This window comes from Poecile atricapillus (genome assembly GCF_030490865.1).
Source record: "Poecile atricapillus isolate bPoeAtr1 chromosome 31 unlocalized genomic scaffold, bPoeAtr1.hap1 SUPER_31_unloc_1, whole genome shotgun sequence".
NCBI classification, from domain to species: Eukaryota; Metazoa; Chordata; class Aves; order Passeriformes; family Paridae; genus Poecile; species Poecile atricapillus.
This window is the reverse complement of record NW_026708980.1, coordinates 1-10,788: the sequence shown is the minus strand read 5'-3', so window position 1 is coordinate 10,788 and position 10,788 is coordinate 1. Positions and strand designations below refer to the sequence as shown.

At 63.0% G+C, this 10,788-nt stretch overlaps 1 protein-coding gene across 1 annotated transcript; it reads left to right on the top strand.

Moving 5' to 3' along the window:
• Nucleotides 1-243: 243 nt before the first annotated feature.
• OPA3 (outer mitochondrial membrane lipid metabolism regulator OPA3) lies at nucleotides 244-8,302 on the top strand. The gene is given in 4 exon segments (XM_058828341.1): nucleotides 244-440; nucleotides 6,563-6,607; nucleotides 6,610-6,912; nucleotides 8,114-8,302. Coding segments are annotated over 4 exon segments (660 nt in total). The 5' UTR covers nucleotides 244-298; the 3' UTR covers nucleotides 8,284-8,302.
• The last annotated feature ends 2,486 nt before the right edge of the window (nucleotides 8,303-10,788 follow it).

Here is a 10,788-nt window from a genome sequence, read left to right as displayed (position 1 = left end):
GGGGAGGGGAGGGAGGGGAGGGGAGGGGAAGGAGAGGGAGGGGAGGGAGGGAGGGAGGGAGGGGAGGGGAGGGGAGGGGAGGGAGGGGAGGGGAGGGGAGGGGAGGGGAGGGGAGGGGAGGGGGGAGGGGAGGGGAGGGGAGGGAGGGGAGGGGAGGGAAGGGAGGGGAGAGGGGAGAGGGAAGGGGGGAGGGGCGTGTCCAACGCAGCGCAGCGCCCCGCCGTGACGTCATCGCCCCTGGCCGCGCGCGCGCCGTGACGTCACCGCGCCGCGCCGCGCGCGCGCCCCCGGGCCCAGGATGGTGGCGGGCGCGTTCCCGCTGGCCAAGCTGCTGACGCTGGGCGCGCGCCAGCTCAGCCGGCCCCTGGCCGCGCGCATCAAGGCGGGGGCGCGCGCCTCCCCCTTCTTCCGCACCTACATCTGCCTGCCCCCCGCCCAGCGTGAGTGACAGCGGCGGCGACACTGAGGGGACAGCGGGGGGACATGGCCGGGGGTGCGGGGACACCTGGGGAGCCAGCCCCGACACCGCCTTCCGGTCCGGGGTCTGAGGGACAGGGGACACCGAGGGTCAGGGGAGGCGTGGGGACACTTGGGGACATGGCTGGGGACACGCGGGACACTGAGGGGACAGTGGGGGACACGCGGGGACGCCCCCCGACCCCGCTTTCCGGTCCGGGGCCTGAGGGCCTGAGGGACAGGGACACCGAGGGGTCACCGAGGGGACACCGAGGGGTCACGGGGGACAGGGGACACTTGGGGACAGCGGGGGACACGCAGGGACCCCCCCGACCCCATTTTCTGGTCCGGGATCTGAGGGCCTGGGGACACCGAGGGGTCACCGAGGGGTCAGAGGGGTGTGGGGGTACTGAGGGACACGGGGATCCTGAGGGGACAGCGGGGGACACGCGGGACCCAGCCCCCACACCGCTTCCCGGTCCGGGGTCTGAGGGCCTGAGGGACAGGGGACACCGAGGGGTCACCGAGGGGACACCGAGGGGTCACCGGGACCCTGAGGGGACACGGGGGGACCCAGCCCCGACCCCTGTTTCCGGTCCGGGGCCTGAGGGACAGGGGACACTGAGGGGGACACGGGGACCCTGAGGGGACAGTGGGGGTCACGGGGGTGTGGGGACAGTGGGGGACACGCGGGGACGCCCCCCGACCCCGCTTTCTGGTCCGGGATCTGAGGGACAGGGGACACCGAGGGTCACGGGGGTGTGGGGACACTTGGGGACATGGCGGGGGACACACGGGGACACCGAGGGGACAGCAGGGGACACGCGGGACCCAGCCCCGACCCGCTTTCCTGTCCGGGGCCTGAGGGCCTGAGGGACAGGGGACACCGAGGGGTCACCGAGGGGTCATGGGGGTTTGGGGACACTGAGGGGACAGTGGGGGACACGCGGGACCCAGCCCCCGCCCCGCTTTCCGGTCCGGGATCTGAGGGACAGGGGACACTGAGGGTCACCGAGGGGTCACGGGGGTTTGGGGACACTTGGGGACAGCGGGGGACACGCGGGGACCCTGAGGGGACAGTGGGGGTCACGGGGGTGTGGGGACACTGAGGGGACAGTGGGGACACGCGGGGACCCCCGCCCGACACCACTTTCCGGTCCGGGATGTGAGGGACAGGGACACCGAGGGGTCACCGAGGGGTCACAGGAGTTTGGGGACACTGAGGGGACAGCGGGGGTCACGGGGGTGTGGGGACACTGAGGGGACAGTGGGGGACACGCGGGACCCCCGCCCGACCCCGCTTTCCGGTCCGGGATCTGAGGGACAGGGGACACCAAGGGTCACCGAGGGTCATGGGGACAGGGGACACTTGGGGACAGTGGGGGACACGGGGGTTTGGGGACACCGAGGGGTCACCGAGGGGTCACGGGGGTGTGGGGACACTGAGGGGACAGAGGGGGACACGGGGGTGTGGGGACACTGAGGGGACAGTGGGGGACACGCGGGACCCCCGCCCGACCCCGCTTTCCGGTCCGGGATCTGAGGGACAGGGGACACCAAGGGGTCACCGAGGGGTCACCGAGGGTTTGGGACACTTGGGGACATGGTGGGGACCCTGCCCCTTCTCCCGGCCCTGAGGCTGCCCAGTGAGTGAGGAGGGGTCTGTGGGGTCCCAGGGGGTGACAAAACGGCGATGGGGACACTTGGGGACCCCCAGGGGTGGGTTTGGGGGGGATCTGGGGTTGATTTAGGGGATCTGGGATGGTTTATGGCTGGATTTGGGGGGGATCTGGGGATGGGTTTGGGAGGATCTGGGATGGATTTGGGGGGGATCTGGGGATGGTTTATGGCTGGGTTTGGGGGGGATCTGGGGATGGGTTTGGGGGGGATCTGGGGTTGGATTTGGGGGATCTGGGGATGGATTTGGGGTATGTCGGGTTGGATTTGGGGTTGGATTTGGGGGGATCTGGGGTTGGATTTGGGGGGGATCTGGGGTTGGATTTGGGGGGGATCTGGGATGGGTTTGGGGGGATCTGGGATGGATTTGGGGAGGATCTGGGGTTGGGTTTGGGGGGATCTGGGGATGGATTTGGGGGATCTGGGGATGGGTTTGGGGAGGATCTGGGGTTGGGTTGGGGGTGTCTGGGATGGGTTTGGGGGGATCTGGGGATGGGTTTGGGGGTGTCTGGGGATGGGTTTGGGGGGGATCTGGGGATGGATTTGGGGGATCTGGGTTGGGTTTGGGGGGATCTGGGGATGGATTTGGGGGATCTGGGGATGGATTTGGGGGGATCTGGGGTTGGGTTTGGGGGGATCTGGGGGATGGATTTGGGGAGGATCTGGGGATGGATTTGGGGGTGTCTGGGATGGGTTTGGGGGATCTGGGGATGGATTTGGGGGGATCTGGGGATGGGTTTGGGGTATGTCGGGTTGGATTTGGGGTTGGATTTGGGGGGATCTGGGTTGGATTTGGGGGATCTGGGGATGGGTTTGGGGGTGTCTGGGGATAGATTTGGGGGGGATCTGGGGTTGGATTTGGGGGGGATCTGGGGTTGGGTTTGGGGGATCTGGGATGGATTGGGGGGGATCTGGGGATGGGTTTGGGGGATCTGGGGATGGATTTGGGGGATCTGGGGATGGATTTGGGGGGGATCTGGGTTGGATTTGGGGTTGGATTTGGGGGATCTGGGGTTGGATTTGGGGGATCTGGGGATGATTTGGGGGGGATCTGGGATGGATTTGGGGGGATCTGGGGATGGGTTTGGGGGATCTGGGATGGATTTAGGGGGATCTGGGGATGGATTTGGGGGGTGTCGGGTTGGATTTGGGGTTGGATTTGGGGGGATCTGGGGTTGGATTTGGGGGGATCTGTGGCTGGGTTTGGGGGGGATCTGGGGATGGATTTTGGGGGGATCTGGGGTTGGATTTGGGGGGGATCAGGGGATGGGTTTTGGGGGGATCTGGGGTTGGATTTGGGGGGATCAGGGGATGGGTTTGGGGGGATCTGGGGTTGGATTTGGGGGGGATCTGGGGTTGGGTTTGGGGGGGATTTGGGGATGGGTTTGGGGGGATCTGGGATGGATTTGGGGGGATCTGGGGATGGGTTTGGGGTTGGATTTGGGGGATCTGGGGGTTGGATTTGGGGGGATCTGGGGTTGGGTTTGGAGGTGCCTGGGGATGGGTTTGGGGGGATCTGGGGATGGGTTTGGGGAGGATCTGGGGATGGATTTGGGGGGATCTGGGGTTGGTTTGGGGGGGATCTGGGGTTGGATTTGGGGGGATCTGGAGTTGGGTTTGGGGGGGATCTGGGATGGATTTGGGGGAGATCTGGGGTTGGATTTGGGGGGGATCTGGGGTTGGATTTGGGGGGATCAGGGGTTGGATTTGGGGGATCTGGGGATGGATTGGGGGGGATTTGGGGATGGATTTGGGGGATCTGGGGATGGATTTGGGGGGATCTGGGGATGGGTTTGGGGGATTTGGGGATGGGTTTGGGGGGATCTGGGGATGGATTTGGGGGATCTGGGGTTGGGTTTGGGGGGTGTCAGGTTGGATTTGGGGTTGGATGTGGGGGGGATCTGGGGATGGATTTGGGGGGGATCTGGGGTTGGATTTGGGGGGATCTGGGGATAGATTTGGGGAGGATCTGGGGATGGATTTGGGAGGATCTGGGGATGGATTTGGGGGGATCTGGGGATGGATTTGGGGGGATCTGGGGATGAGTTTGGGGGGGATCTGGGGATGGGTTTGGGGGGATCTGGGGATGGGTTTGGGGGGATCTGGGGTTGGATTTGGGGGGATCAGGGATGGGTTTGGGGGGGATCTGGGATGGATTTGGGGGGGATCTGGGGATGGGTTTGGGGGGATCTGGGGATGAGTTTGGGGGGGATCTGGGGTTGGGTTTTGGGGGGATCTGTGGCTGGGTTTTGGGGGGATCTGGGGATGGGTTTGGGGGTGTCGGGTTGGATTTGGGGTTGGATGTGGGGGGGATCTGGGATGGATTTGGGGTTGGATTTGGGGGCATCTGGGGATGGATTTGGGGGGGATCTGGGGATGGTTTTGGGGGGATCTGGGATGGATTTGGGGGATCTGGGGTTGGATTTGGGGGGATCTGGGGATGGATTTGGGGGTGTCTGGGGATGGGTTTGGGGTGTCTGGGGTTGGGTTTGGGGGGGATCTGGGGATGGGTTTTGGGGGGGATCTGGGGTTGGATTTGGGGGGATCTGGGATTGGATTTGGGGGGGATCTGGGATGGGTTTGGGGGGGATCTGGGATGGATTTGGGGTGGATCTGGGGTTGGATTTGGGGGGGATCAGGGGATGGGTTTGGGGGGATCTGGGTTGGATTGGGGGGATCAGGGGATGGGTTTGGGGGGATCCGGGGATGGGTTTGGGGGGGATCTGGGGTTGGATTTGGGGGGCATCTGGGGATGGATTTGGGGGGATCTGGGGATGGGTTTGGGGGGGATCTGGGGATGGATTTGGGGGGATCTGGGGTTGGATTTGGGGGGGATCTGGGGATGGATTTGGGGGGATCTGGGGATGGATTTGGGGGGATCTGGGGATGGATTTGGGGAGGATCTGGGGATGGATTTGGGGGGGATCTGGGGATGGATTTGGGGTGGATCTGGGGATGGATTTGGGGAGATTGGGGTTGGGTTTGGGGGGATCTGGGGATGGATTTGGGGGGGATCTGGGGATGGATTTGGGGGGATCTGGGGATGGATTTGGGAGGATCTGGGGATGGATTTGGGAGGATCTGGGGATGGATTTGGGTGGATCTGGGAATGGATTTGGGGGAGATCTGGGGTTGGGTTTGGGGTGGATCTGGGGATAGATTTGGGGGGATCTGGGGATGGGATTTGGGGGGATCTGGGGTTGGATTTGGGGAGGATCTGGGGATGGATTTGGGTGCGTCTGGGATAGATTTTGGGGGGATCTGTGGCTGGGTTTGGGGGGGATCTGGGGTTGGATTTGGGGGGGATCTGGGGATGGATTTGGGGAGGATCTGGGGTTGGATTTGGGGGGATCTGGGGATGGATTTGGGGGATCTGGGGATGGATTTGGGGGGATCTGGGGTTGGGTTTGGGGGGATCTGGGGATGGATTTGGGTGCGTCTGGGGATAGATTTTGGGGGATCTGTGGCTGGGTTTGGGAGGTGCCTGGGGATGGATTTGGGGGGATCCGGGGTGTTTTTTTGGGGGAATCCGAGAATGGAATTGAAGGGATCCATGACAGGATTTTGAGGGGAATCCAGGGCTGGTTCAGCAGGGATTTGTGACTGGACTCAGAGGGAATTTGGGGCAATTTGAGGGATCCATGACAGGATTTTGAGGAGAATCCAGGGCTGGTTCAGCAGGGATTTGTGACTGAACTCAGGGAATTTGGGGCAATTTGAGGGATCCATGACAGGATTTTGAGGGGAATCCAGGGCTGGTTCAGCAGGGATTTGTGACTGGACTGGAGGGAATTTGGGGCAATTTGAGGGATCCATGACAGGATTTTGAGGAGAATCCAGGGCTGGTTCAGCAGGGATTTGTGACTGGACTGGGAGGGAATTTGGGGCAATTTGAGGGATCCATGACAGGATTTTGAGGGGAATCCATGGCTGGTTCAGCAGGGATTTGTGACTGGACTGGGAGGGAATTTGGGGCAATTTGAGGGATCCATGACAGGATTTTGAGGAGAATCCAGGGCTGGTTCAGCAGGGATTTGTGACTGAACTCAGAGGAATTTGGGGCAATTTGAGGGATCCATGACAGGATTTTGAGGGAATCCAGGGATGGTTCAGCAGGGATTTGTGACTGGACTGGGAGGGAATTTGGGGGGTGAATTTGGGGCAATTTGAAGTATCTGTGACAGGATTTTGAGGAGAATCCAGGGCTGGTTCAGCAGGGATTTGTGACTGAACTCAGAGGGAATTTGGGGCAATTTGAGGGATCCATGACAGGATTTTGAGGGGAATCCAGGGTTGGTTCAGCAGGGATTTGTGACTGGACTCAGAGGGAATTTGGGGCAATTTGAGGGAACTTTTGGGGCGCTCCCAGCCGGCACCAGGGCTGCTCCTGCCCTCATTTCGGGTTCCTAACCCCATTTCTCCCGCCCAGTTTACCACTGGGTAGAGATGCGAACCAAGATGCGCCTCCTGGGCTTCGTGGGGCGGCCGTGAAGCCGCTGAACGAGGAGGCGGCGGCCGAGCTCGGCGCCGAGCTGCTGGGGGAGGCCCTGGTCTTCGGGGTCGGGGGGCTCTGCCTCTACCTCGAGTACCTGCGGCAGGCGGGGCAGAGCCGGCGCCGCGAGGAGCACCTGGAGCAGACCCTCAGCGACCTCCGGCAGGGCCTGGAGCAGCTCCAGAGGGACCTGGAGGAGCTGCGGGCCCAGGGACACGCCCAGGGAGGGGCTGGACACGCCCAGGGAGGGGCCGGACACGCCCAGGGAGGGGCTGGACACGCCCAAGGTGGAGCCGGACACGCCCAGGGTGGAGCCGGACACGCCCAGGAAGCTCAGGACACGTCCCCAACCAAGCTGTGAATGTCACTGCTGGGGCTGGCCCCGCCCCCGCGGCTCTGGACACGCCCCTGGCAGCTCTGGACACGCCCCTGTCGCGACAGGCGGCGGGCCATGTCGCGACAGGCCACACCCCCACGCATTAAAGCACTTTTGTGTTCTGTGCGCTGTGCCTTTAAGAGGCGGGGCTAAGAGGGGAGTGGGCGTGGCCACGTTTGGGTGTGTCCAGTGGGCGTGGCCTCTGTATGAGTATGACCAATCACAGCACAGGGACAATAACCAGGAGAGCTCTGATTGGTGGAGAGGTGCTGAGGGCTGGTGGAGTGGGCGTGGCTTCCTCTGAAAGGGGCGTGGTCATTTGGGGGAGGGGGATTTGGGAAGGGGGGATTTTGGGGGGAGGGAGGGGCTGGACACGCCCAGGGAGGGGCTGGACACGCCCAGGGAGGGGCTGGACACGCCCAGGATGGGGCTGGACACGCCCAGGGTGGGGCTGGACACGCCCAGGGTGGAGCTGGACACGCCCAGGGTGGGGCTGGACACGCCCAGGGTGGGGCTGGACACGCCCAGGGTGGGGCTGGACACGCCCAGGGTGGAGCCGGACACGCCCAGGGAACCTCAGGACACGTCACAACCAAGCTGTGAATGTCGCTGCTGGGGCTGGCCCCGCCCCCGCCGGCTCTGGACACGCCCCTGTCGCGACAGGCAGCGGCCATGTCGCGACAGGCCACACCCCCACGCATTAAAGCACTTTTGTGTTCTGTGCGCTGTGCCTTTAGAGGCGGGGCTAAGAGGGGAGTGGGCGTGGCCACGTTTAGGTGTGTCGGTGGGCGTGGCCTCTGTGTGAGTGTGACCAATCACAGCACAGGGGCAATAACCAGGAGAGCTCTGATTGGTGGAGAGGTGCTGAGGGCTGGTGGAGTGGGCGTGGCTTCCTCTGAAAGGGGCGTGGGTCATTTGGGGGAGGGGGATTTTGGGGGGAGGGAGGGATTTTGGGGGGAGGAAGGGGCTGGACACGCCCAGGGTGGGGTTGGACACGCACGGGGAGGGGCTGGACACGCCCAGGGAGGAGCTGGACATGCCCAGGAGGGGCTGACACGCCCAGGGTGGGGCTGGACACGCCCAGGGTGGGGCTGGACACGCCCAGGGTGGAGCCGGACACGCCCAGGGAACCTCAGGACACGTCCCCAACCAAGCTGTGAATGTCGCTGCTGGGGCTGGCCCCGCCCCCGCCGGCTCTGGACACGCCCCCAGCGGCTCTGGACACGCCCCTGTCGCGACAGGCAGCGGCCATGTCGCAACAGGCCACACCCCCACGCATTAAAGCACTTTTGTGTTCTGTGCGCTGTGCCTTTAAGAGGCGGGGCTAAGGGAGGGGGTGGGCGTGGCCACGTTTGGGTGTGCCCGGTGGGCGTGCCTCTGTGCGAGTGTGACCAATCACAGCACAGGGGCAATAACCAGGAGAGCTCTGATTGGTGGAGAGGTGCTGAGGGGCTGGTGGAGTGGGCGTGGCTTCCTCTGAAAGGGGCGTGGTCATTTTGGGGAGGGGGGATTTTGGGGATGGGGGATTTTGGGGAGGGGGATTTTGGGGAATGGGGGATTTTGGGGAGGGGGATTTGGGGGAGGAGGGGATTTTGGGGAATGGGGATTTTGGTAGTGGGGGATTTTGGGGAGGGGGGATTTGGGGAGAGATTTTGGGGAGGGGGGATTTTGAGGAGGGGAATTTTGGGGAGGGGGATTTGGGGAGATATTTTTGGGGATGGGGAGGATTTTGGGAATGGGGAGGATTTTGGGGAGGGGGATTTTGAGGGGGGGGGCGATTTTGGGAATGGGGGGAGGATTTTGGAATGGGGGATTTTGGGGAGGGGGATTTTGGGAGGGGGATTTTGGGAGAGATTTTGGGAATGGGGAGATTTTGGGAATGGGGGATTTTGGGGAAGGGGGATTTTGGGGGAAGGGGGATTTGGGGAAGGGGGATTTTGGGGAGGGGGATTTTGGGATGGGGGGATTTTGAGGAATGGGGGATTTTGGGAATGGGGGATTTTGGGGAGGGGGGATTTTGGGGAGGGGGGATTTGGGGGAGGGGGGATTTGGGGGAGGGGGGGATTTTGGGGAGGGGGATTTTGGGGAGGGGGATTTTGGGGAGAGATTTTGGGGGGGGATTTTGGGGAGGGGGATTTGGGGGAGGGGGGATTTTGGGGAGGGGGGATTTTGGGGAGGGGGGGATTTTGGGGAGGGGGATTTTGGGGAAGGGGGGGATTTTGGGAATGGGGGATTTTGAGGAGGGGAATTTTGGGGAGGGGGTTTTTGGGAATGGGATTTGGGGGAGGGGGGATTTGGGGGAGGGGGATTTTGGGGGAGGGGGGATTTTGGGGAGGGGGGGGATTTTGGGGAGAGATTTTGGGAATGGGGGATTTTGGGGAGGGGGATTTTGGGAATGGGGGATTGGGGAATGGGGGATTTTGGGGGGGGGGGATTTTGGGAATGGGGAGATTTTGGAATGGGGGATTTTGAGGAGGGGAATTTTGGGAATGGGGGATTTTGGGGAGAGATTTTGGGGAGGGGGGATTTTGGGGAGGGGGATTTTGGGGGGAGGGGGGATTTTGGGAATGGGGGATTTTGGGGAGGGGGAATTTTGGGGAGGGGGGGATTTTGGGGAGGGGGATTTTGGGGAAGGGGGGGATTTTGGAATGGGGGATTTTGAGGAGGGGAATTTTGGGGAATGGGGGATTTTGGGGAATGGGGATTTGGGGAGGGGGGATTTTGGGGAGGGGGGGATTTTGGGGAATGGGGGATTTTGGGGAGAGATTTTGGGAATGGGAGATTTAGGGGAGGGGGGATTTTGAGGAGGGAGATTTTGGGGAGGGGGGATTTTTGGGGAATGGGGATTTGGGGGAGAGGGGGAGATTTTGGTGAGGGGGGGAGGATTTTGATCCCACTCAGGACCCCCCCAGGGACCCCCCCAAAGCCACGAGGGTCCTGTAGAAAACCGTTTATTGGTGCTGGGCGGGGGGCGACCCCCCCCCCCCCAAAAATCATCAAAAAAAAAAAAAAAACCAGTGAAAAACCCAAAAGTGACTTAAAAAAGACCCCTGGAGGGGGAGGTGGAAGAAAAAGGGGGGGGGGGGGCTTCCCTTCCCCCCCCCCATGTATAAAATGGGGTCCCCCATTGGCGGTGAGGGGGGGGAGGGGCACAGTGTGGGGGGGCCTCGGGGCCCCCCCTGCCGGTAAGGCACAGCCTGGGGGGAACACGGCCCGGACCCCCCCCCCCCGAGGGCGGTGAGGGGGTGAAATTGTGAGGAGGGGGCGGATTGGGGGGGGATTTGGGGGGGGCACCACCCCCAAAATTCCCCCCCCCACCCCAAAATCTGGGCCCGTGGCGTGGTGGGGGGGTGAGGGGAGGGGGCTCAGGGCGCGTTTCGCTTCCGCAGCTCCGTCACAAACGCTGTGGGAGGGGGGGGGACACAAAAAAAGGGTTGGGGGGGTCGTTGTCACCCCCCCCCCCCCCCAGCGACCCTCCCCCCCCCCCCCATTTCCCCAGAGCTGCCCCCCCCACCTTCGATGATTTCCTCCTTTTATCTTCTGCAGCTCCCTGCGCACCTCCTCCAGCAGCTCCTGGGGTGGGGAGGGGGGCACGAGGTGAGGACCCCAAAACCCCCCAAAACCCCCCCCAAAACCCCCCAAAACCCCCCAATCCCCCCCCAAACTGGTACCAGTTTGAACCGCTCCAGGTCCAGCTCGCTGTGGGACTCAGAGGGGGCAGCTGGAACAGCCGATTTCATCCTGGGGGGGGTGAAATAATAAATTGGAGACCCCCTCCTCACAGTCA